General features: G+C 38.5%; 1 protein-coding gene across 2 annotated transcripts in view; it reads right to left on the bottom strand.

Moving 5' to 3' along the window:
- LOC145992043 (C3 and PZP-like alpha-2-macroglobulin domain-containing protein 8) overlaps positions 1-27,731 on the bottom strand; it is a 911,691-nt gene that overhangs the window by 76,521 nt on the left and 807,439 nt on the right. For both annotated transcript variants that reach the window (XM_083128164.1, XM_083128165.1), the window contains 6 exons: positions 22,198-22,411; positions 20,239-20,342; positions 17,628-17,871; positions 8,885-9,143; positions 5,482-5,740; positions 1,637-1,767 (listed from right to left, as the gene is read on the bottom strand). In XM_083128164.1, the coding sequence (XP_082984290.1) occupies positions 1,637-1,767; positions 5,482-5,740; positions 8,885-9,143; positions 17,628-17,871; positions 20,239-20,342; positions 22,198-22,411 (1,211 nt within the window). The remainder of the gene's footprint in view (positions 1-1,636; positions 1,768-5,481; positions 5,741-8,884; positions 9,144-17,627; positions 17,872-20,238; positions 20,343-22,197; positions 22,412-27,731) is intronic.

Raw genomic sequence — 27,731 nt, 5'->3', positions numbered from 1 at the left:
AGAGAAAAGACCGAATCGGCAGCATGGTGTTCTTTTACTGCACGACAACGCCCGCCCTCATATCGCCAATATGACCAAGGACGCCATTCAAGCTTATGGTTGGGAAGTGCTGCCACACCCACCATACTCTCCAGATTTGGCAACAACCGATTTTCACCTCTTTCGATCTCTTTCAAATGCTATGCGGGGAGTTTCGTTCAATACTGATGCAGAATTGAGAGCTTGGTTGGATGACTTTTTCGAGTCTAAACCACGTGATTTTTACCGACGAGGTTTTGAAAACCTTGTTGAACGTTGGCAAAACGTTGTAAACAACACAGGAGAATACATTATTGATTAACTACTTGTATCTGTTTATTGAAAACTAACCTTTTAACACCTTCCATAAGAAACGGCGGGTACTTAGTTGCCAACCCAATATGATAGTTTTTTTGGAAATCTGAACAGTAGGTCGAATGAAGGAATTAGTTCGTTTGAATGTCTAAGCTGGACAGGAGGAAATCTGTTAAGACGCTCGGGTTTTGAAATCTAGGCAAGACTTAGTGGAATGAATTAGTTGTTTTGAAAATCTACGTAAGGCCAGAATGGAGTGGGTGAAATTAGTTGCTTTGGAAATATAAAATGGACTCGGCAGATCGAAGTAATGGTTTCGAAAATCTATCCGTGGCCCGAAGGAAACGGGCGAGATGAGTTATTTTAACAATTCTAAGCAGGGGGAGCACGAGAGTTAATTATTCCGAGGTAAGGTGTTAAAAAGTGGTTGAAATGGATTATTTCTAAACTCTAAACAAGATTCAGTAGAATATATGATGCGTTTTGGGTATGTAAGCAAAGCCTAAGACAATACTTTCAGTTTTTCTTCGATACAAGAGGGACTTGCGAGAATGAAACAGTCTTTCTGCAACTCTAAATAGTGCCTAAGCAAAACGACCTATTTTTTGTATCAAATTATATTATCGCTATAACAGGGTGTCTACCAAAATAACAAAAATAACAATACTTTCCTTTTTCTCGAACTTTTTCTCTTATTTTTCTTAACATTTATCTAATCGCCACCTACTTAGATATAGTTGAAAATTAAGAAAATAGAGATGTTTTTCAATGGGAAACCCCTACCATAAGACCGGTTAAGGTTACAACTGAAGCTGTACTTCAGAGATTTAGACTTGCTCTAATTATTAATGCAAGTAAAAATTAATGATTCAAACTTGATCCTGGATGGGGAATGGCCACATTACTTTATTTAATATTTCTACAAAACTTCACACTACAAGAATGTAATTCTTAAGAAACAAATTGAACAAATCTAAACCACAACTCAATACAAATTTAGGTTTCCAAATATACAATTTTATCAAATCCCAGAACAGGTATGTAACAATGTAAATTTATTATACTGTAAAAAAATTAGCAAAACCTCTTGAACACAAGCATAATTACTTGGCTTATTCTTGACTTTCTTCACCTACCTGTTGTTGACTTTCTTGACCTTCCTGTTGATTTATTGACTTTTCTTGACATTCGTGACTGGTAGACATCCTGTATAATGAATGATTGTTTTGCAAATCTGTGTAACGCTGCAGGAGAATGTATGAGATGTTTTATATTCTAAGAGTGAACGAAAATGTGGGCTTACCTCAATGTGCCTGTCCAGAAGCTGCGAGCGATAGAATAGGTAACGGGCAACAGTCTCTGCTGACTTCAGGTCTCCTATCGCAGAATAAGTCATCAATGTGTAGAGAGAGGCTTTGAACTCCTCTAAGCTCGCTGCGAAAAAAAAACCAATTTGAACTTAAAGCAAGGCAAATCACAGCAGACACAGTTTATTTTACAGAGCTTAATTTTACATCGCAAATAATAATTTAAATTAGTTTAATTCATAAAATTTCAATTCTGCCGATAGTTCTAAATCAATGAGGATCTCCATACCTATAAAAGAGCCAGTAATGTAATCATTTTCCTTTCATTAAAAGCAAGTAGGCTATGACACGATAATATTCTTGGATGTAAAGGACACTGATACGTGTCGTAACGTAATCTCATAAGCACAATCATCTGCTAATTTAATTCTTACTTAGAATGTGCATACATAAGAATCTGGACTTTATCACGAAAAATACTATTGAAACAAATAAATAAATAGAAACTCATTAGCAAAACTTTAGTTAAGCTCTCTTGTATATATGTATATATTGAGGCGTCTACAATAAAAACAATGATATACGTACATAACAATGACGTATACGTAACTATTGTGCTTATGTAAATCACGTAAAAGGAGCGGAGCCTGTTATTTATTTTCCAAGTAGCTCCATAATTCCTCACGATGCTAAGTCTAACTCTGAAATACTGTACATATCAACTCACAGGAATGTTACGGCATTATTCGCTACATGTGAGCCATGATCAAATCCTTGAGATAAATAATGCCTCATATAGAAGAGGCGAAATGAGGAGGGAATTTTGTGATCAGGACAATAGCGATTTACCGGAAATTCTTTCTACGGAGAAATATCCTTTTCTTCATTTCAGCGAAATCGGAAGATGCGTTTCAAAATTGCCCAGGATAAACAATATTTTCACGGCGTTAGGTACGCTGTACCATGCTAGGAGGTTAGATACAGTGAACAATTGGTATCCTGTTGTACTTGAAGCAATATCAGTCAAAACATTTAAGAATGGCGGGCAAGAAAATTGCAAGTTTGCGATAGCTTTAAATTCTCATTTTATTAGCCTGTGCTTCATTGACGTTATTTACGACACGTAAATCGCAGAAGCTGTATCTTTTAATTAAAAACTTTTCTATAAGAGGCGGTAGTCAAAATCGGAACAAGTCGCTAGTATGTGGCCGTAATAACTACAGGTAATTTAAAGGTTTGCAGTTATAGCTATCATATACGTTAGATGGCTGATATGATGTAATTGGAGGCAATGGTTATGAGTGACCCAAGATGGCGGACAAAAATGGATTTTTCCAATGTTACGGAAGCTTGAAACTCTCTTGATATTTCCAAATCTCTCAAGACTACATTTTAGTATATATCACTAGATCTATAAAGCATTCATTCAATCTGTGTTACTACGTAGTTTTTATTTATTTTACCTCAGTGTTTTGCCACGTCTGGCTAATCGCGAAGACGAGAGTAAGTGATGATGATGAAATTGATGAAAATACACTCCCAAAGAACTCCCATCACCAGGCCGGGATTCGAACCCCCAAATGGGAGCAAGTAATTAGTATCGTAACCACAATTACTGCAGCAAATTTGGAGATTCTAATCTGAATCAAATTTCATACGCCCGGTGACTTATATCGTGTTGCATTTGAGTGAAATAGATAAAAGGTTTCCTAGATGTCAGTTTTATATAAATCTATAAAACCTACAATACTACTAACATCTAAAATACATTTGAAGCAGTAGGTAGGTATATTTCTTTAGTAGTCTCTCTCATATTTTTTTCCATTTCTTCACGCATCTGACTCTTTTAATAGAAACATGGATGGGGAGGAGGTACCAAGTACCAACAGCCAATGAGATATTAATCATAGTACCATGTATGTAATATGCTAGTCAAACATTAATACGATTTTACCAAGAGAAACAAGAATAGGAAGAAGCTGAGAGTTTTCCTAGTACTTGAGATTTGTGGTATTTTTCAGGTAGATATTTTACCGGCTTATCATTGAAACATGCTAAAGTAAACAAGATATTCGTAGTGACGTTACGACTAACCTTGTGCAGCTAAACTTTCCCTAATCTAAAAGTAGTAAAACCCTGCCACCTATCGACCACTTTAAAATATATCACCAAATCTTAGTGAGTGCCTTTAAATGAACGTTAAATGTACGAACCTAAAACCATAAACTTTACTTACTGTAACTTGTAGTACTTCCGGTTAAGTTGTGCAACTACATTGATTGTCATTCATGTTAGGTAAAACTTCGAACTTGTCTAAGAATATTTTTGTTGCGATACCGGGAAACACATGTAACAATTGAAGACTTGCGATGTCAATAATGGGATACTTTAACACAGTCGAAACTTCAGACTGGAATATTTTTATCAATACGGAAGGAGAGCGAAAACGTTTCGAGAATAATTGGAAGGTTGGAAAGAGAGAGAGGTATACACAGAGGCTTCATGACCCTACGTCGTAGGAATATTTGGTGAGAACAGAAATAAGTGGACTTTCGAGAAATAGTAAATGACAAAGGGTGTTCAAAATATATATTTTTCATACATTATCTGCCACGTTTATTCCACAAAAGTTGGGGGGGGGGGGATTGATTTTTAAACTCACATCGTGTTATGTAACTTCGTTCTCCTAGTTTTGAGTTAATGAAACATGGTTAATGAAACTATGGTGGAACTCACACAAATAATTATTCCCCTGGTTTAAAAATCTTGAGTTCAAACTCCAAGGAAAGGGTATTCATGTGTGTCTGTCATTATTTCATTAATCCGACACGGACTAATAGATTTTTGTGATTGATCCATAATTTCCGAAAGAAGTCCAATTCGACAGTGTCGTAACATGGCACTGATTGGTTAACGGGTCGCTGCCCTCCTCCCCCTCACACACACTCAGATGACGCATAGGAACTATAGGAAGAAATATTTGTATCTTGTCCATGATTGATTGAAGTCTAATATATCCGACTGCAGACTATGTGGTTAAAATACGCACAATACAGCCAATCACTGCAGCTTTATAAAAAATAGAGATGTCAAGAAACTTTGTTATAATTATAATTAAATATAATTTTACACTGTAATTGTAATATATTTACAGTAGAACACTAAAAAATACCACGTTAAACCAAATTTGCTCATATTACATTTTTATTAATTATCTACTAATACATCTTCTAATTCAGAGAATCAATATTGGGGAGTGGGGGCGGAGATAAATTATAGACCTAGTACATTCATGGACACCTCTCGGTTGTTAGGTAACAATTGACTCTCTGTGACTGTACAAATTAGCGTAATAGTGAAAAGGACAACGCTCCAAATTTTACTACAAATAATGCTTTCTCAAACTTTTGTCTGCGGAAAATAATTTGCGTGAAAATTTTGGGCATAAAGAGGGGGTGAACTACAAGTTATGGGCACAGTAGTATGCTATAGGCTTCGGCAAGCGATTGCGCTCATGGGTACCCCTATAGGTAACCTTATAGAATGTCTTCATTTATGCCTCTTTACTCTGATTTATCTAAACCTGCTGCTAAATCTGCTCAAAGTCGTATGGTGCCAAGAAGGGATAGGGGTTGACATCCTCGACTGAACTGTTCTCTACGAACAAGTTTGTATGTATGATATTTAGGATTGAATTAAATATAACTCCACTCCCTTTTTTGACGTTGTCACTTCTCTCTCCTGAGGAACCATAATACAACTTCCGATTCTTCTGACATTTGATTATAATCGCGATTTTGATTAACAAAGAGACATAGAGACATTTCACATCAATACTTACACATTGATGGTTCCTTCTTCAAATTTCCCGTCTCCTCGTAGAGCCAGTCGGGGGTCTTTTTGGCCGGCAGGTGGGGCCAGCTGAAGTCCCCTTCCTCGTTCGTAGAGATGTTCCTTAACCTGTCAAGAGCTGCGGACGCCATGTCGCTCTGAGAGAGGACCAGGGCGTAGGTGAGGACAGCCAGGGCGCACGGCTCATCCACCTGGAACAGGTTCCTCTCGAGGAAGTACCTGGCCTTCAGCACGACATCTGAGTCCACCTGAAACGAAAAACAGTCTCATTCGTAATATTGCACACTTTTTTGTGTTGCTTATTTAATTATATATACAGTGTGTCCCATAATTTTCCGAACTAGGACAATAAGACAGGAAACGCACAAGTAATGACACTCTTGGGTGTTTATTATTCCAAATACATTCCTTGTGCTTCAATACACTGTATGCAACGCACATATAGCTTGTCAAAACACTTTTCCAAGTCTTTGATGGGAATAGTGTTGAGATACTCGATCAAGGCTCTTTGAATGTCTGCAACAGCATCCAGCTGTGTCCCTTTCAGCAGCAATTTCAGTTTCAGGAAATGGAAATAGTCAGGATACAGATCAGGAGAATAGGGGGGATGATCAAGCAGAACAATCACCTTGGAGGAGGCCAACAACTTATCGACAATCACAGACGGGTGACCTGGTGCATTGTCAAAAAGGACCATGTGCCCTGATGTCAATATTGTTGGCGTACCCGTCGAATTTGTGCCAACAGACGCTTCAATACATCCCCATGACCGTCTGTCCATTGGCAACAAATTATCAATTATCTATGAATGATGCCCATGGAGTCAAAGAAAGTGAGGGGTATCGCTTTCATACACGGGTCTTCTGTTGGGGAACTTTCTTGGGTTCCGGGAACCCTTGGCTCTTCCTCACGAAAGTCTGACGTCTTGATAACGACTCATATTGAAAACACCCCGTTTCGTTACCGGTCACGACAGTTTTCAGGAAATTGGAATTCCTGTCAGCAACCCTAATCAGGATTTTATGGTATTTTCCGGTATGGTGACCTAGGGTGGTGTCGCTTGTGTCCTTCCCCATCGTTCAAATTTACAACAAGAGGGAGAAGACATCACAGTAATTGGAGAAGGGGTGTTTATCCAAATCATGTATTTTGTAGAAGCACTACGACATCAGTCCGGGAAATTATGGGACACACCATGTATGATGTGGGAAGGAGTGGGCTCTTACTTGCATACTATTTGGAATGATTGCAGCAGGACGCTAAAGAGCTCAGTGTCGTAGATATCCAATGAGAAAGGTGGAGAAGTATTTAAGTATTTACGCGTTATTTACTACTGAATAAATTACTAGGCTTAGATAACTATTTCTTAAGTCTGCGTAAGAAACTATGTCTTGAATTTATTTTTAAAAAGCAGCTTCATCAAAACCTTCGGATCAATTCAAATGTATACTGCAATAATATTCAGCTCTTGTGTAAACATGCATTATTCTATTGTATGTAAAGTGCAATCGCTCATTGTATAGCTTATTGATTTAAAAACGAAAGTTGTGTTTTTGTAGTTTTCATCAAATGAAACAAAAACATTAACGTCAGCATTAGTTTCTCTGAGTGTTCTTGTTTCGAACTGAAACAGACCATGAAGTTTCTAGGACAAGAACAGTGGCGGCGATTGGGTTCCAAAGACGGGGGGGGGGGGGCAAGGTGCCAAAACTGGGGGGAGTGAAAGACAGTATATTTCCCTTTGTATATAAGGTTTAGCATAGTACGGAGGCAAAATTGGCGAAAAGTGCCCTCCCCCCATTGCCTCTCTAATCGCCGCCACTGGACAAGAATAAGATATTAAAAGACGTTCGCGTTTAATTTAACCAAAGTATGCCCCATGCACAGCAAATTACTTTTCACTTCAGTCCTGTATCAAGTGATATACTCGTGTGTGATGGTTGTGGTTCCCCCAATTCAAAAATGTCGTCAACACCAAAAATATTCTATTTACATATCTTTGGAGAGTTGATTAATAAAGGTTACGCTCAGTGGCGGCGATTAGGGAGGGGGGCATGGGATGCAGCTGCCCCCCCAACTTTTTTTGCCACTTTTTCCCCCAGCACTATGCTAAACCTTACCCACCAATGGAAAGTAAATTGTCCTTGCCCCCTTTCCATTTTTGGCATCTTCCCCCCAGGTTTGGAACCCAACCGCCACCACTGCTTACGATGAAACAGCAAAGAGGAGTTTCAAATACAATAAGGGTATCCACAACCTGTCTTGAAATTTTTGATTTGCATGGTAAACAAGGAAGGTGGATTTTATTTTATTTTGGTTATTTAGAGTCGCTTTTCTGTCACTTTTGGCTAATCACGACGACGAGGATGAGTGATGATATGGAAAAATTGATATAGAGAAAAATACCTGCCAAGGTCAGGATTCGAACTCGGAACCCGAAGGCGAGAAGGATGCAAAGGGAAGGGAACTATGACATATTCGTCAGTTAGCGGGGCACTCGTTTCCCTCTGACGTCGTCACTGGTTATTGCATGTCCTGTATTTTCGGAGATCATGTTTCTTGCAATGGACGGACACTATCGTTTTACAATGAAACTTTATCCAAAATTGCCGTAACTATTATTACTGTAAAACTATTCCCAAAGTATTAATTTCGCTCAAAGTTCTATTCCAGATGAAAACACAGTGTACAGTAAATTGAATTCCAGAGTCCAATCCTAGTTAGCAATGGCGTAGCCAAGGATAGGCTCACTGGACGTAGACCCCTACGAAACGTTATCAGATTTCACTGCTCTAGGGGTTAATTCTGTTACAAAAATTAAAGTACTCTGTCTATATATATTTTTGAGTGCTGAATTTGAAAATGTAACTGAAATCACCTAATGCAGAAGGGAACCTAATATTTCAAAATCGCAAATACATCGAAAAAAATTAAATTGTTGTCTAAAATTGGTCAAATAATGGGGATAAAAAAACGGGATAAACACGTTTTAGTGTATTCTAAGTCGAAACATTATCCACATTTACTGGGTTTTTTTCTGATTTGCTTAGTTTTCTTGAAAATTTCCCACATTCTGCACATATACGACAAAAGTCAAATTTTCTGCTATGAAAGTTCGAAAGCATTCTGAAAAGTTTAACATTTTACAAATACGGTAGTCAAAATGACAAGTTGTATTTTCCATTAGAATTTTTCTGATATACTTTTTATTTATTTGCGATTGGACCCCACCGGAAAAAACGATTCTTTGATACGTCACTCTGATTAACCTGTCTGAGAATAACAGTGAATCGAAACATGATCTTTTCCTGAAAAAAAATGAGTAACTTAATTACTCAAAGCTGTATTTTCAACATGACACTTTTCAAATGTTGAAAAGTATCAAAACCCACCTCATTCTCCATCCCAACTTCCAGAAGGGAAGCGAGGGTTTCCCCCGTAACTTCCACTGCATGTTGGAGATTTGCTTTGGAGTCAAAGTTCTTCCCTGCGCCAGATTCGACCGGTGCGACATCTGTTGATAGCGGCGTGAATCTCCCGTCCTCCTGCTGCCGCAAGTGGATCCATCTCTTGACGGAGAGGAGAAGTTCTGGGTCGACGCTCAAGTAGGTCTGCACTTTGGACAAGAGCTCCAGGATATTCACTGTACTTCTGAAATACAATAGAATTAATATTTTAATAGTTTATATATATATTCTGTCAAAAAAGTACCGGGAATTGTTAAATAAGAGGCACAATTTTAATTTATTCATCAATATTTATTTTGTCGCCTTCAAAGTAGGCCCCATTTGATGCAACACACATATGCCAGCGTTTTTTCCAGTCTTGGAAACACTTTTTATAGGCACTTTCCGGTATGGCCTTCAGCTCCTTCCACGAATTTTGCTTTATGGCTTCAATCGAATCAAAACGGGTACCCCGGAGCAGCAATTTTAGTTTCGGGAACATAAAGAAGTCACACGAGGCTAGACCTGGTGAATGCGGTGGTTGATCGATGGTATTTATTGTGTTTTTGGCCTTAAATTCGTTCACAACTGTCGCTCTATGCGATGGCGCATTATCGTCGTGTAAAATCCACGAATTGTTCTTCCACAAATCTGGCCGTTTCTGACGAATTTTCTCACGCAAACGCTTCAATACGGCCAAATAGTATTCTTTATTGACCATCTGTCCCTCTGGAACGAATTCATGTTGCACCAAACCACGAATATCGAAGAAAACAATTAGCATCACCTTGACTTTTGAGCGACTTTGACGTGTTTTTTTCGGTTTCGGCTCGTCTTTTGTCCTCCATTCTGATGACTGTTGACTTGTTTGTCTGTCAAACTCGTAGACCCATATCTCGTCACCAGTTATGATGCGTTCCATCAATGTGGGATCAGAATTGGCTCGATCCAGCATGTCTAAAGAGACCTGCTCACGGTACTGTTTTTGAAGAAAATTCAGCTCTTTTGGAACAAGCCGTGCGGCGACGCGTCTCATGCCCAAAATATCCACCAAAATCGAGCGAACAGACTCGTGAGAGATGTTAAGGTCACTAGCTACCTCTCTTAAGCTAAAATGGCGATTGTCGAGCACAATTTCCTTCACGTTTTCGATGTTTTCATCGGTTGAAGAGGTCGAAGGTCGTCCAGAACGAGGCATCTCTTCGACGATCTCTCGGCCCTCCTTGAACGCTTTGTACCACTCGTAAGCCCGTGTTTTTGATAAAACTGATTCACCATAAGTCCTTTCTATCATTTTTAGCGAGTCAGCATACGAAATTCCGTTCGCAACACAAAATTTAAGGCAAACTCTTTGTTCAATAATTTCGTTCATTGTAAAAATTGTGATGCACTACTGAAGTGGACTGATTTAACCAGCTGGTGTAAACAAACTGGTTGACAGATCGCGCTCATGTTTGGCATAGTAATTAAGTACAGTGCTACCAACTTACGGGAAAAAATATTTTAAAAATCATTAGCGCGGGTCTTTTAAATTACAAATTCCCGGTACTTTTTTGACAGAAGGTACACAGTTGTTTTAATTTTCAAATAATTATAACAGCTTACAATGCATTCAAGAGAGAGACGGCACTGGTGACATGCATATTTATAGTTTAAAAATAAAATCATAAAATGTTAAATTGTTCTTGGGTAGATTGGCTTACTGGTCAGGCGACCACCGTCGCCCTCTTTGTGACATCGTTAAGGAAATTAATTTTGTGATACTTTTACATACTTGTGTGTAATCTGTGAGAGTGGTAATGTTTTCGCCTTCCTTTCAGAAATTAAGAAGGGGCTAACGTAAATCGAGTTTCATTACTTTTCCCTGTAATTTCCAGTGCGTATAGCCGGCCCGTGGCAGAGTGGTCAGCACATCGCGCCACGACGCCAGCGGTCCCGGATTCGAATCCCGGCCTGGGCATGTATGCTTGTTAGTGTCCATTCATTAATTTTATCATATCATCACTTATCCCAATCTTCGTAATTAGCGAAAAGTGGCAAAAAAAGCGAAGTACAATATAGCAAATCAATCAGTCAATCCAGTGCGTATGTTATAGTGGGATGCATAAGTATTATCAAGTAATATCCATGCACTTCGTTTTATTCAATTATGGCATCAAGAATTGAAGAAAAAGGCCAAAAAAACTGGTGCTAGGCTCTGTAGCAACATACATAAAAATTTATTCCTTAAAACACGTAGTATGTAAGATACGGGAGAAATTAATGAAAATATTCATGGACAATTTGAGGAAAAATATTGGTGTTTCCTACTGCACCAAGCTACTTGATTTTGCCTTTAAAACGTTCTAGTGAGATTGTAACAATCAGAGCATTATTAGCCTATATGTAGCACACGAATAAATGAAATAATAATAACATTATAACATCTTACAAAAACCATGGTCAACACTATGGAAACGATTTGACAGAAATCTGAAAATAACGTGTTGGTGATTTCGATATTTTGAAAGAGAAAAGTGAAGCTTCTGCATGCCCTTTACTAAGTTTACTAAGTAAGATACTACGTATATTGTTAAGTATTGTGCTGGATTTTATAGGTCCAAAAGTTTAACTGTTATTCGACATACAAATGAGACTGGTTAACGAAAGGTTTCTTCGATTACAACGTCAATGATATTTCATAATGTTCTGTTTACTTTATGTAAAGCTTTGTCATATTTTTCTTATTCAACCTGGAGGTGTTTGCATAAGCTCTTTGCTTTGTTCGTTCGAAATAGAAGAAAGGTTATTCACCTGCAACTGAGTCACGTTTCACAATGTGTCACGTGACCACATGAATGGTCACGGGAACGAATGTTTGGTTGCCATAGACGTAACTAGTGTTACTTGCATTTGACTACCTGGTTCGATCCCCGGCGAGGGAGAACCGGAATTTTCTCCACCTGTTCAAGCGACTCCGGTGACCACCCAGCGTCGTATAAAGTGGGTACCTGGAGGAAACTTCGGGGTGTAAAGGCGGACAGGGCCGTGGTGCTCATCACATCACCCACATCTTCAGCTGAGATCAAGAAAGTGTGGGGCACTAACTTCACCCCCCTACATACAGGGAGGTCACAAAGTGGGCGAACCCCACCCCTGTATTTTGGACATTACGATGGTTATGATTATATGCTTAATATGAAAACATACCAGAACATAGCTATAGAGACAGTCTTTTTCGTAGCACGGCGGAACTCTGCGCTATATTTTGGCACACTTCGCTATGAAAGTACTGACGTTCTCATCAATACGTTCTAAGGGCCTCAAAGAAGTCCCAGAGATGGTTAATCAATGACACAGGTATGTATTCATATAAAGTAATCGAACAATTACCATCGTATGTCGAAAATAAAAGGGAGGTACCTTCATGATGAGGTGCAAAATACAGAGGATCATTTTACTTCACTTTACTAGTGTTCCCTGAGGTAATTCTCATATTCAATTGCCAAATATCCAATGAAACTGTCTTCTGAAGGCGCATTGAACACTGGTGCACATATTTTATTTTTCCCGAAAGGCCCCAATATCTAGCGGCGAAGATTAGTACTATGGCACAGCTAATTTTGAAATCTCCGAGAATCTGATAGCGGTTATGTACTATTTAAGGTCTAGCGTGAACTAGTAATTGGCAACTTTTAAATCACGGCATCTAAAAACTTTCTCCAATTTCAAGGTGACGGAACTGTTGCCCGGAACCTAACCTAACTTTTGAGTTTGAGTAAATTGGTATGAAAATTGTATCTTGAAAACATCAATAGTGACTTACTATATTATGTAAATAGTATGAAAATTGTATCTTGACTTGCTACATTTACTGGTCAAATTATATATTTTTATTTAATCGTTAAGAGATTTACTATTTTATTTCTAATTTCTCTCTCTCTTCTTGTCGATAGAAAAAAACAGTTTTGTGCACAGACTTTAAAGCTATCAAAGTGGTAACGTTCGATCAAAATCTGTGTGCAAAACAGGTCAGTGAGATTTGTGCGCAATTCTGGATCTAAAGTGTGTTCAATTCGGTTGCGGCGGCTAATTCAGTTTATTTAGAGATTTCTGAGCGCGAGGTTACGGTTCCATATCATTGCAAGGTTGTGTTATTGTGTTGTGCTATTTTTTTTATACAATATAAATACAATGTGAGTATAACATCGCAGTGAATGAATGGATGTCTAAACACTGCAGGAAAAAGTGACAACAGCGCTTTGCCGAAAAACAGGTGGTGGCTCGAAACTAGATACGCGTCTGGTCGGCTTCGTCTGGGGTTGGGTCAAAGATTCGGAACTGGCAAAGCGTTCAAGTCTTCAGCTATATCTTATCACGCTGTAATGGTCGCTTCCCGGCTCCCCACTTTCGTTGCCTGCATGTGGGACGCGCGCAGGTTCGGATCTCCTGAGGGAGGAGTAACAACTTTTCTCTTGAGATTTCGGCCTGTGTATGTTACCGGTGGCCATCCATCACCGTGAGGAACTTGGGAAGCTACAATATCGAAAGGGGGATTCGTCGAGCTGACTACACGTCACCCGACACCCAGCAACTTATTGGATAAACTTTTGCAGATGGGAGTTCGGTACGTAGGGCCTTGCCCTCACGGGTTGTTGCGCTAAGGGTTACGGGTTACTGCTATCGCTCTTTTCAGTTCTTACGGCGGGCGCTCTAGAAGCTGGCAGGGGAAGTGGGGAGCGGGGAAGCGACCAATCCAGCGCGATAAGAAACGTAGCGGCCAGTAGAACGAGTTTCACGTAGTGCTTTTTCCGGTCGCGTCGTGTCTCTCGGCGCCACTGCTGTTGTCTGGTTGGTCTGCGGCGTAATCCCCGCTCCCCACTTCCCTTGGCAGAACTAGGACCGGCCGCCGTATGAACTGAAAAGAGCTATCGTTAAGAGAAACGCTTCCTCCACAACTAATGAAAACTGTAAGGAACAGAGGCATTTGGTAGTAAAAATTGCCTGATGTCTCTCAAATCTCCCAATTATTTTATTGCTATTGCACTCGCCAAAAGAACGAGCAACTTTCATTCTCCGTGATTAAAAAATCGCCCAATTTTTGATCATCAGTGCGCGTTAGGCTTAACAGCTTCTATCTTTCATTTACGACGTACAGGTGGCGTCACTATGTAAAATATCTGGATACGGAGGAATACGGTGTTTACTGAAAGAACATGATAAATATTTTACAAAACCAAACAAATTTCCTGTTTCTCTATTCTCAAGCATAGAATGACTTTTAATTATCTTGTCAATATTATTGTATTTGCTTAGCTGATTTCACACTATAAGATAGCCAGTATAAATATAATTAAATATTTCTTGTTTTCATATGGATTATAGCCAGAAACGTCAGACCAACTGAGGGACAAGAAGAGACAAAGGAGATCATTACATGGATCTTGATAAAACTGCAAGACAAGAGACTTAGGACTCTCATTAAAAACGTAAAAGACAAACTTCAAAAGAAAAAAAGACGACACAGACAAAGTAACGACTACCGTACAGACACTCATCGAGCTCATCACAGAAGAATTCTAAACAGACACCAAATTATAACTCAGATGCAACACGAATTGACATACCAAAAACGGCCCTTTCTAGGACCAAAACCCAAATCGGCCCTTCTTAGGACCACAAACTCCAGTTCAATATTGAACTGCCAAAACAGACCGAACCTCGAGCGACAATTGCAGTGGTAACAAGCCCATTCATCGCTGTACGCCACTACCACAACTCTAAAGCAGATGGAAGTCAAAGAAACGGTACGTCAACATGAAACCTTCAAGAAACCTTCACTCATTCATTCAAGTATATTTGTAAGTGTAACTTCGAGTGCTATATTACTATTTTTATGTGTGCGAAAATAAACCAGTTTAATGTAAAAACTTATTTTACGTTTCATACATTAATAATATAACCAAAATATATTAAAAATTTGGAACTTTATTTTATTACCTTACCGCTACATAACTGCGGTATACTATTCGAATAATTTATATCATAATTAATTAATATTTAAATCCGCAATTATGACTTCAAGAAGTAGCGGGCTCCAGTCACGAAAGCCAGAAAACAGAGGCGATGGGATAGGAGGCGCTGACCACGCGTCACACAATGAAAAGCCGCACAGGCAGGCCCTGGCTGTTGCGTCACAGAGTTTAGATTATAACGACACCAGATTTATTCTTTCTACCATTTCTAACTTCCCAAATAGGCAACCCGGCCCCCGTCGCGGAGTGGTTAGCACATCGCGCTACGACACCCGGGTTTGAATCCTGGCCTGGGTATGGATGTTTGTGAGTATCAATTTCATCATATCATCACTCATCTCTACAGGATTCGCAAATTAGCCAAAAGTGGCGCAAGAAGAGAAGTAAAATAAGGTAAATCAACAGACAAAATATATTTCTATTTGTAATTTGTCACTATCATAGAGCGCTGTGGAGCCATGACGTAGGACCCGGTTTGATTTCCAGAGTGGGTGATTGCATCTGGGAATGTTTGTGGCAATGCATCAGAACACCTCCTCAAATGTGAAAACGTTTCACCACATGCCGCTGCCCATATTGCTTCCAGGCATGGATGTGTCCCTCGCAATGTGGAGGAGATAGCTTTCTTACATTTACAAACACACTACAATAACATTTGTTCATATTTTTTTGTCTCCCATTGACAGACAGACGGGGAGCTGGATCGAGATATGAAATATGCCGTCATATTAGCATAGCGAATCTGTTCACCAACTTATTTTTTATCTTTCTATGTATAATAGATTCAGAAGAATCAACCGATATGTATTGGTTCTATTGTTGCCATGTACGGACAATGATCAAAAGATGTATTGGTTCGAATGTTGACATGAACAGACATCATTCAACAGGTATGGGTTGGTTTGATTGTTAGCATGAACAGACTGCAACAGAGACATATATACTGCATCCATTGTTTGACATGAACAGACTACCAAAAATATGTATTGTTTCTATTGTTGGCATGAACGGACAACAATCAAAAGATGTATTGGTTCGAATGTTGACATGAACAGATATCATTCAACAGGTATGGGTTGGTTCGATTGTTGGCATGAAAAGGCTGCAACAGAGACATATATATTGCATACATTGTTTGACATGAATAGACCACCAACAATATTAAAAATATGTATTGGTTCTATTGTTGGCATGAACGGACAAAAATCAAAAGATATATTGGTTCGAATGTTGACATGAACAGACATCATTCAACAGATATGGGTTGGTTTGATTGTTGGCATGAACAGCTGCAACAAAGACATATATATATTGCATCCATTGTTTGACATGAACAGACCACCAACAATATATATTGTTTCTATTGTTGGCATGAACGGACTACAATCAAAAGATATATTGGTTCTATTGTTGACATGAACAGACATCATTCAACAGATATGATTTGGTTCGATTGTTGGCATGAACAGCCTAAACAGAGACATATATATTGCATCCATTGTTTGACATGAACAGACCACCAACAATATATATTGTTTCTATTGTTGGCATGAACGGACTACAATCAAAATATATATTGGTTCTATTGTTGACATGAACAGACATCATTCAACAGATATGATTTGGTTCGATTGTTGGCATGAACAGCCTAAACAGAGACATATATATTGCATCCATTGTTTGACATGAACAGACCACCAACAATATGTATTGGTTCTATTGTGGGCATGAACGGGCAACAATCAAAATATTTATTAGTTCCATTGTTGACATGAACATACATCATTCAACAAATATTGGTTGGTTCGATTATTGGCATGAACAGGCTACAACAGAGACATATATATTGCATCCATTGTTTGACATGAACAGACCACCAACAATATGTATTGGTTCTATTGTTGGCATGAACGGACAAAAATCGAAGATGTATTGGTTCGGATGTTGACATGAACAGACATCATTCAACAGATATGGGTTGGTTCGATTGTTGGCATGAAAAGGCTGCAACAAAAACTTATATATATATTGAATCCACTGTTGACATGAACAGACCACCAACAATATATATTGTTTCTATTGTTGGCACGAACTGGCTACAACAGAGACACATATATTGCATCCATTGTTTGACATCAACAGACCACCAACAATATGTATTGATTTGGCATGAACGGACAACAATCAAGAGCTGTATTGGCTCGATTGTTGACATGAACGGTCATCATTGAACAGATATGTATCATTTCGAATGTTGACATGGAGGGACAGGAATCAACAAATGTATTGGTTCGATTGTTCACATGAACGGACACCATTCAACAGATATGTATTGTTTCGATTGTTGACAATCAACGGATATTAAGTGTGTAAAAGACACTGATATGAATGGGGCAGCGAAGTAATTAACACAGTGCTCTTCGACGTCACAGGTCTCGGATTCGAACCCTGACCTGCGCATTGGTGTAATTTGTGAGTGTCGCTACATCAATTCTAGTATATCATCACTCATTCCCATCGTCGTGATTAGTCAAAAGGGGCAGAGAAGCGACGGTAAATAACAAAAATCATTCAATGAATGAATCAAATATGGACAGTTCTCCTAACTAAAGCAAGGTTGGAAATTCTGAAATGTTGCCACAAGGGTATAGCTTGTAGGTACAGTGAAGGCTTACCTATGGCTTGGAAGCTTTATGTGGTCTCCAAAAGAGCCGTCTGACTTCTTGAAGGTGAGAAGCTGCTGCATCTGGGTCTTCAGTGAGTTCTTGACGTCCTGCTGGTAGGCGTCCGAGGCTTTCCCAAGGTACTCCAGGTGTTCCAGGATCAGCAGAGGAACGAACCCCGTTATGGAGGCTGAGAGGCTTGTCGACTCCACCAAAGGACGGTAGATCTCCCTGTGCGACGGCAGGAACAGGCCCCCTGTTGAGGACGTAAGCTCATTAACAAGCGAATGCATTAATTACTTGACTTGGAAATTGGTGACGTAATAATTTCATCAAAATGACCTTAAAATTGTAAGAGAATTGTTTTAAAAAAAATTCTAAAATGACCGCTAAAGTCACAGAGGATATTGCAAATCTGGTTTGAACGAGTTGTGTGCTTGTGAAAGTACTTGAATAATTCAACACAAATTGATGATTGGTAGTTTCAAGTACTGAACTAGTGAGAGGGGAAGCAATTAATTGCTATTGTACTTGTTTCGAATTGAACCTGACTTAGACACGTGCGCCCCTTTCCCTCTCTCTCCCCCTTTATTTTCCCTCTCCCTCTCTCCTATCTTCCTCTTTCCCTCACTCTCCCCCTCTCACACATTTTCGTTCCTAACTTTGTTTCAGTCCCCTTTCTCTCTCTTTCTTTCTTTCTTTCTTTCTTTATTTCTTCCGCTACCCCCTTCCATCGGTATCTCACTCTCTCCCTCTATGTCTGCGCCTTTCCTCTATCTCTCTCTCTCTATCCCTTCGCCTCTCTCTGCCTCTTGGCACTTCAGTCGAAGTATAAGCTGGGTATTCAACTTTGTAGATTCTAAGAAGTTGATAGGACTAAGATGTGCGCAAGTTTGTTCCTTCACTATTGTTTCGCACATCTTAGTCTTATCTGGAAATGACAAACTGCAAAATAAAACAATGTATGTGGTTCAGTCGGAAGGAAAATGTATTACAATTTTGTTTACCAAAAATAGAATAGATTGCATTTCAAATACTTCTGAACACTGTCTCTTACTTTAATGTTTCACATTATGAGCCCACTGAAACATTTACACTGTATAATTGAAATTCTGATTTGTAGTAATTTGTACAGCATGTCTAAGTATAAATAGATAGCTGATCCAGTTAAACTCATTACAGAAGGTAAGAGCCATTGATTGGAAGAAGGATAACAGCTTCAGCTCTATCCATGGAGCTGAAGAAACAGAATAATTTATTGTTCTCCAAGGACATCGTATGGTGGAAACGTTGCCATCAAACATAACGAATTGCAGATTGCTCACATAGTAATTGAATTAAAGTTTTCAATTTTAAAAATGACCTAAAATAAATAAAGTGTATTGTTCCTCCATGGAGTGTTTTATAATTTATCTTCGATTCTGCTAACTGGAAAGCAACGAATAAAAAGGTCTTTTTAATCATTAATAACTTACAAATAATTACATTTGAATTTTTTTGCTGTAGGCACTATTAATTGTTCAATAGTAATTTTCAATTCGACTTGTCGTTTGGGTTGCAAACTGTTCTTTCCTTAAAACATGGTGGAAACTTAGCCCAATTACTTACATGTCTACACATTGTGTCGTTGAGACGATTAACATATTTTTCTCATCTCATCACTATTTTATGTTTCAGAAGTTCTAAAATAATATATTTACATTTCGATAATATTATTTCTAATATTTGAAGTTTCGAAACTGAAAGTACATTGTGCAAAAGATTGAAAGAATATATCGAATATCACGCAACCCAAAACAAAGTAAAAACGTATATTGTTACTCGATAAGAGGAAAGAAATGCTTAATACCGAGACTGGCAAAGTAATGATATTAAGTTGTGAAACGTATCATTTACAACTGGAAAATTAATTACCTGAAATAAGTACTGTATATTCACATCATAGGATTAACAATGACTCTCATCAATAAGAGAAAGATCATACATAAAATGCAAAGTAAAAGTAAACGGCAATAAGATCATAAAAAATTTTAAAAAATTAGCTCATTTTTGAAACAGAGACATTTACTGCCATTAGCACGAACTTACTTGAGAATTCAATGAATTATTTCTTATCTCACTGCTGCCCTCTTCACGTTTTCATTTGAAGCTTTATTTTGACTCGAATAATGTGATAGAAATAGGCAAAGTATCAGAATTCCTAAATATTTATATAAACAGTTTTGAAGGGATAATGAAAGATTACTCGGACGAGGTAAAAATCAATCATAATATCTCATCTTCATTTAAGAATCTTGCAGTTGCTTAAAAAACGGTCGAAAATTTGTATAAGTCAAAGCACATGCGCAAAAATTTCTAATACTTCAAAATACTTTCAAATTCCTCAATGTTGAAGATATGTTTCATTTCGTCTGTTAAGTTTCATTTTCGAAAGAATTCCTATGTAGTTATTACTTGATCTTAGGATTCTGCTGCATTTGCAACTGAGACAAACATGTGGATCAGTTTGGGTAATATAATGAGCAGGGTTTTACAAAATAGGAAATATGCAACTGCCAATATTAAATATTGTACGCTCAATCATGGCTCTGCTCGGAAATATTCCAACAGTGCAAAAACAAACCTGCTATTAACAATGTTCCTTCCTCCGTTCCTGGGACAACTGATTTTGGAACTTCCAGATGCAGAACCTGTGAAAATCCGGCTTCGTCGTTGTAGTTCCATACTCTGCAAAATCATTTAAAAAATGAGCATTATAATCAATTCGAACATAGACAGCAGAACTATAACTTTCTGTAGTAACTCGAGATATTTATTATCTCATTTATACTGATTTGCAAAAGATTCAAAATTTGTACACCAATTATATGTTTTGTTAATTGTTTTAAAAGATAAACGGCTTTTAACATCGCGTTCTACGGGAAAACATAATCGACATTATGATGTACAGGAACACCACTGGTCTCTTCTTACATTTGAAAATTGTTAAGAGGAAGGACAGAAACACTCCTGGTCATTTCGTACCTTTGAAACTTTTTAAGAGGAAGGACAGAAACACTCCTGGTCATTTCGTATCTTTGAAAATCGTTAAGGGGAAGGACAGTGTACTTTTGGAAATCATTGAGAGGAAGGACAGAAACACTCCTGGTCATTTCGTACCTTTGGAAATCGTTGAGAGGAAGGATAGAAACACTCCTGGTCATTTCGTACCTTTGAAAATCGTTAAGGGGAAGGACAGAAACACTCCTGGTCATTTCGTACCTTTAAAAATCGTTAAGAGGATCAACGTGGACAATCCTGGTATTTCCTTACACATGCAAATCGTTAGGAGAAAGTACAGGAAAACTCATGGTCTGTTCTTACACACAGAACACACAACGTGTCAATTGACACATACACTGTATGTTGACTCCAATAAAAAGTTAGCGTGCATAAACTACAAATGATGCACTTTTTGGTGTATCAAAATACACACGGAAATGCATATAAGGGCACTTTTATCATCTGGTGTTCCGTCTAAAAATGCATTAATTGGAAAGATCGGACAAGATCATTACGAAGATAACGAAATTACACATTTAGCTGTTCAATTGATGCATTAAAAGTGAATTTTTTTTATCTTTGAAATGATCTTCTCTGATGTTCCCAATTGATGCATTTTTAGAGCATCATACGGAACAGCAACTGATAAAAGTGCCTTTTTATGCATTTCCGTGTGTATTTTGATACACAAAAAAATTGCATCATTTGTAGTTTATGCACGTTAACTTGTTATTGGAGTCAAGATATATATGTGTCAATTGACACGGAAAATATTCAAGAGGTAAAAAGGTAACTCAAAAAGAGCCCCCATTCATTTACACGGTCCAATCCTTAGCGTCTACGGATATTTTCTCTCTCTCTCTCTCTCTCTCTCTCTCTCTCTCTCTCTCTCTCTCTCTCTCTCTCTCCCTCCCCCAGGATTATGGTTTTTGCTGCGCCTTGGCCACATCCAGAAACAGCCTCTATTCTCTCCTACTTGCAAATCTCCTATCTAATCTTTTATTTTCTTCTTTTGCTCTTTCTACCTGTCCATAACACAAAGCTCCTTGGTAAACCTTGACCATTTGCGAAGAATTCTAATGCTTTCTATTTCCATCGCACAACAGTTTTCATCTCCAGACACTAAGCATTATCTACGTTTCTCTTTGGCATTGCATTCCTTGATGAGTTTTGAACAACCTCACAAATAACCTCTAATACATTATATTTGCAATTCTTCATCATCATCTCTACAGCTATTGTCTGGTCTTACGGCGGGTGACCTACATGCTGGCAAGGGAAGTGGGGAGCGGGAAAGCACAGCAGCTTGTAGATAGAGGTGCGCGCAGCACCTCCTCCCGCGACGTCGTAACTCTCGGTGCCACCGCTGTTGTCTGGTTGGTCTGTGGCGTATTCTCCGCTCTCTACTTACTTTGCCAGCATGTAGGCTGTCCACCGTAAGACCAGACAAGAGCTGTAAATCAAGACACAACCTCGACACCCCTTTTGTGCTTTCATGGAACCCTTCAACTTTAACTTACATATTCTGATTTCAACTTACCTGAATTCAGCGGATCGACCCCAGGTTGATGCGAATGCTAAGTGGAGAACCCTCAGCTTCTTGTCCAGCCGCCATTTGAGGAAGGTACTGTTGTGGAACACAGGGCCTTCCCCGACGGCTATCGTTCCTTTGTCCCAAGTGACCCAGAAGGTCCTGAAGGCGTCACCCGACAGAAGGTGAGGCGTGTGGGCGCTGATGAGGTGGACGCCGAAACCTAAAAAAATAATTAATTATTAATGCAGTTCATGAGGCAGTTTAGTTAAATATTGTTCAGGAGACTAAAATACAATAGAGATATCTTTAAGCAGGGTGTTTCTGTCGCATGCAATAGTTCCTAATTACATGAACAGTGACGTAGCGTTCCGTTCTGAGAATCGTAAGCAATCCAAGGAATAGTTCAATCATTAATCAGTTCCTGTTCTAATGTACCATAACCAGTTCAAAAATAACGAAATTCAAAAAACCTACATTCGAGGTACAGTCAGCAGCACTAAAAATGTGAGACTTAGATCCTGAAATATCCGCTTCCCTCCAAGGCGTAACGTTTGTTGCCTAACTCTAAGTGAAGTGTGGATTTTAATAGCAAATTTTCAACGGCAAATTATACCACAGCATTAGAGTTATGCAACACACATAACGCCTTACAGAGAAGAGAGTATTTCAGGATATAAGTGTACAATTTTTATTGCCGGTGACTGTACTTCAACTATCAAAATGTCTTCAATTACACGATTACAGTCATTTTTAGTTGATTATGATGCTCCCATCGCCGAAATTTTGAACACAGTACGAAGAAGAATGTATTAATTCTTCCAGTTACTTCCATAGCAGGCTACCGTTACAGCTAAGGGGCGCTGTCTACCAAAGAGTAATGACGGCTAACGTATCTGGACGGAGCGGTAAGTGCGTTGATTGCATGTGTAGAGTTCGAATTAAAAAGACTCTACTGTATATAATAAAACAAAATTAATTTTCGTGAGCCAAGTTGGTATAATAAGCAGGAAAAGTGAAAACGTGCAGAATATACCACTTACAAAAGATGTAAATCAGCATACTTTGAGAAGTGATGACCCTTATTATTCAATATTTTATTAACGCGAGTTGAAGGGGTGGAGAGTCTGAGTGGAATGGGTGCTCGCCCCCTACCCTCGCCCTCTGGTGACGTCGCTCGACGTCGCACTTCTATTCTCCTAACCTCCAAAAATGCTGAAACCTCACCTACAAATATTTTGCATAACAAGTAGTAATAGAAACCATCTTGGAGCTTCACTTTTCTTTACACAGATGGAGACATGACCAACCGACTTATTGACAGTGTAGATTTATAGGATAGAGACGACGATATGTCGATAATATAATGTTCTGAAATGAAACTGAAAGTGGTAAGTTATAATTTATTTTAAATCGAACACTTTTTAATAATTTCCCAATATTCTACGCAATCCTTGTACAGAAGTCATGAAAGTATTGAAGACAGTATATAACATGTTCAATTTGAATGGTTGCATGCGAGTTTCAGGATGGGTTTCTGATAGGGATTTCATACTCTCTCTATAATTTGTGAAGGTGATGGAGCTTGAGAAATATACGGACAAAATAATGTTGACTGAGTACAAATCAGAACAACGAACGTTTATTTCGGTCTTTCAGCCCTGTAAAGACTATCTGATATTTGCCGATCCTTCTTTGGTAAGAAAATCCTGATAAAACGTATATGCAACCAATGTTCATACCTCAAGATATTGGTATGTTGGATTTCCGTTAAGTGCGAGGGCTTAAATTAGTCGAATGGATTCACTCTGATGTTGGACCATCATCCCCTGGAGTTAGGAGAAAAACCCCACCGAGGTAGACATGTAAACAATGTTTAGAAGAGAAGCCAACAAAACAAGTGAAGGTCGAGGATTGGAATTTAGACTGATGAGACATTTTTAAAGTAGTGAAGTTGGAAAACTTTAACTTGGAAATGGGGAAATATAAAGTACAGATTATGGGAATATTAGACGTGAAATAAAGTGAACATCGCAAACAGTGCTATTCTGATGCAAAACTTACAGGATGTTATGGTACTGGCATACGACTTGGAACGCGATCGGAAGAAAAAGTTGTACAAGCTGAGTTGTTGTTGTAAGTCCACTGTATGCACAAACAGGCTAATCGGGACTGGACCTACAGTTTAAAGTGAGATCCGAACCACTATGTGCCTCCATCGGGTATCGAACCTGGGACCCCATGATTACAAGGCGACGATATTACTAATACATCATCGGGAAGCACCAGGAAGTTCTTCTTTACATCAAACTTCCAAATCATAGAAAGCATCACACAATCAGTTAAAAACCAAATGAAAAATTAACTGCTAATTCATAATACGAGGGGTTATCAAAAAGTTTTGCCTGTTGAGGTATAATATAATATAATATAATTCGATGACATACAGGAGGTTAAAACAGCTCTGAACGGTGGGGCAGGGTGTGTTCTGTGGAATTTTTCCAAACTGGTTTTGAGGGCTGGATAAAACGCTGGCACAAATGCATCGAACATGATGGGAACTGTGTGGAAGGGTAACTCTGAATAGAGGACGCTACAGGCAAAGTATATGTATGTTAATTGTTTCAATCTTTCCATTATTAAACAAATTATACCTCAACAGGCAAACGTTTTGATATCTCTTCGTATTTACTCAGTTGTAATGTAATGTTTGAACTTGTTTTAAACATGACTTGAAATTGATGGTTTGAATGAGTCGTAGTCTAGACCTTTTTATGAAATTCGTAAGACTCCTAATATTGCCGTAAAATCGAATTATTGAAGAATTGTATTACTAAAACTCATTTGTAATAAAAATGACATTTTCCATTTTTTTTACGCTGTAACATTATAGCTGGAATGGCAGGACGACGAACCCCATGTTATCTAATCTAACCTGAAAAAAAATCCCAAATTGTACGTACAGGCTTGCTTCCTGTTCTTTTCTTTGAGGTAAAAATAAACGCGTTAAGAATTTTGACCATATCTGCACTAAACATAATTTTTAGCTCAATTATATTTAAGTACTCCTAAATCAATACTGAAATAATGCCATACTCTTGTGTATTGTACGAAACAATTATACGTACCACTTTTGGCAAAAGAAGGCCTATTTAACGATGTGTATGTGGCTCTTAACAAACGACATCGCAGATGAAACGCTTGAGTATTGGGAACGCTGTTAGCAAGAAGATTCGCTTTTGTAAGCGAGACCTTAACGAATAATTAGGCAACGAGCGTCTTGGAGAGCTAGATAATTGAATTTCTTCCTTTAACTGCGCGTCTCAAATCTACTCCAAATGAAAGCATGATTCTTCCATCAGATTTCTCTAAAGGACGTTCTTTTTTTAAAAAAAAGAGAAAGAAGAAATTATTGGTTTTTCCCTTAACGAGATTGTCCCTTCATGAAAATTTCTCCGGCTTCTACTTTAGAGTGAATTGCTTCCCAGCAGTCCATTCCGTTGAAATAGCACACCGTACACAAGAAACAAAAACTGTGCCAATTCACATGAATATTTACAATTTCAGTGATTCCAGTAAACCAAAGGGCTTATAATGCTAATGATGTACATTTCGTGCATCAAAATATACAACGAAATGCAAAATGGGTGAAAAAATATTAGCATATGCGATAAAGAATAGATATAGTGCACATCACATGGAATAAACGATGAGGCGCTAGGATAAACTATAAACAATAATTGTTCGAGGACACAAGGGACTGGGAATTGATCTAGTGAAATAAAATTTATCTCAGGACAGAAACGTGAGCTAATTAAGAAAGAAAAAAACTAAAGGGTGGGGCACGGGAACCGGACGAATTTGAAAAAGTCACTAGAAAGTTAATTTTTGCTGGAAGAAAAAAATATTTACAGAAATATATAGTGAAGATCATAGCATTTTATGCTATTCACGTGCGGAAATTTACATCGGACAAATGACGTCCATTTTCGCGGATGCAACTTTGAAGTCGATTATACAAATTGGCCTCCACCTTCTCCAGCATGTCTCTGTCGATTTGGCCGATGGTCTCAACAATAGCCTCCATCACCTGATCTAGTGTGCGTACCCCGCGACTTCAGGTACCCTCATAAAAAATCACACATGAACAAGTCTGGGGATCGAGGAGGCCATGGAACATCACTAAATCTGGATATGACGCGGTTCGGGAACAGAGCTCGAAGAGCACTCATTGAGGCTCTGGCTGTGTGAGCCGTGGCGCCATCTTGCTGAAACCACACTGCTCGACGAGTAATCCTCCTTCTCCGTAATTAAGGTACCAAAAAGGTGTTTAACATCTGCGTGTAACGATCAGCGTTGAGAGTTACAGTAAACATTTGTCCTCAAAGAAATAAGGACCGATGATGTCAACCTTACTTACAGCGCACCACACGGTCATTTTTTGGACTGTGGAGGTGTTTCTGATGGAGTTGTCGGGGATTTTCCACAGCCCAGTAGTGACATTTCTATTTGTTTACAGAACCATTTAGGTGGAAGTGAGCTTAATCACTTATGAACAACACAATGTCTTCATACTCCTCACACCGTGTAAGCATTCCCTGTGGCAAGTTCACTCGCTGTTGGTAATCCAACTGAAACAAAACTGATAGTAACTGCTAGTAACTACTAGTACCGGAACATTTGAATGTATATCATAAAATGCTATGATCTTCACTATATATTTCCGTAAATATTTTTTTTTCAGCAGAAATTAACTTTGTAGTAACTTTTTCAAATTTGTCCGGTTCCCGTGCCCCACCCTTTATAAATAAAGATTAGAACAAGCCTATAATCTGTTATGCATGAAACATTGAAACATGTACCAAGAAAGAGGCAGGGAAAAGAAGCTAATTTGGAAATGTAAATAATGTTCAGAGGAAGACTACTAGAACGTTTGGAGATCCATAATGCATTTCAGGAGATGTGAATGATGGATGGTTCGGAGAAACTATGGAACTGCTAAGATGTGATAGTCGAATTAAACAGAGAAAATGGCTTTGAAAATGTTGAATACATAACGAAAGCTATAAGTATTTCAGAATTTGATATGGGGGCTATACTCATAAGTCTCTCAGGAAAGTGCTAAGTACTAACTACATAACTGTACTAACAAGAGACATGAATTTTCAATGATAGAGGTAAATAATGAAAGGTTATAGGTATTTGGGATATTACTGACTGCTGTAAGAACATCAGGGCAGTGCTGAGGGCTGTTAAACTGTACTGTCAAGAAGTACGAATTTGAATACAAAGAAGAAAATAAGAAGAGGGGACCAAAATAAAGAAAGATGATGTTCGCTAAAAGAATGCATAAATGCCAAGTGCTGAGAGTCTGTACTGAGGCATCGCACCACTACGCTAGGCACCCTAGGTTCGAATTCCGACCTGAGAATGGGTGTTCTTTGTACATATCCCTTTATCTTATCACCACTCATCTTCATCTTCCCGATTAGCCTAAAGTGACAGAAATGTGAAGTAAAAGAAACCAAACGAATCAGTGAACT

Source organism: Lepisma saccharinum, chromosome 9 (assembly GCF_977018435.1).
Source record: "Lepisma saccharinum chromosome 9, izLepSacc3.1, whole genome shotgun sequence".
NCBI classification, from domain to species: Eukaryota; Metazoa; Arthropoda; class Insecta; order Zygentoma; family Lepismatidae; genus Lepisma; species Lepisma saccharinum.
This window is presented reverse-complemented; position numbering and strand designations above follow the sequence as displayed.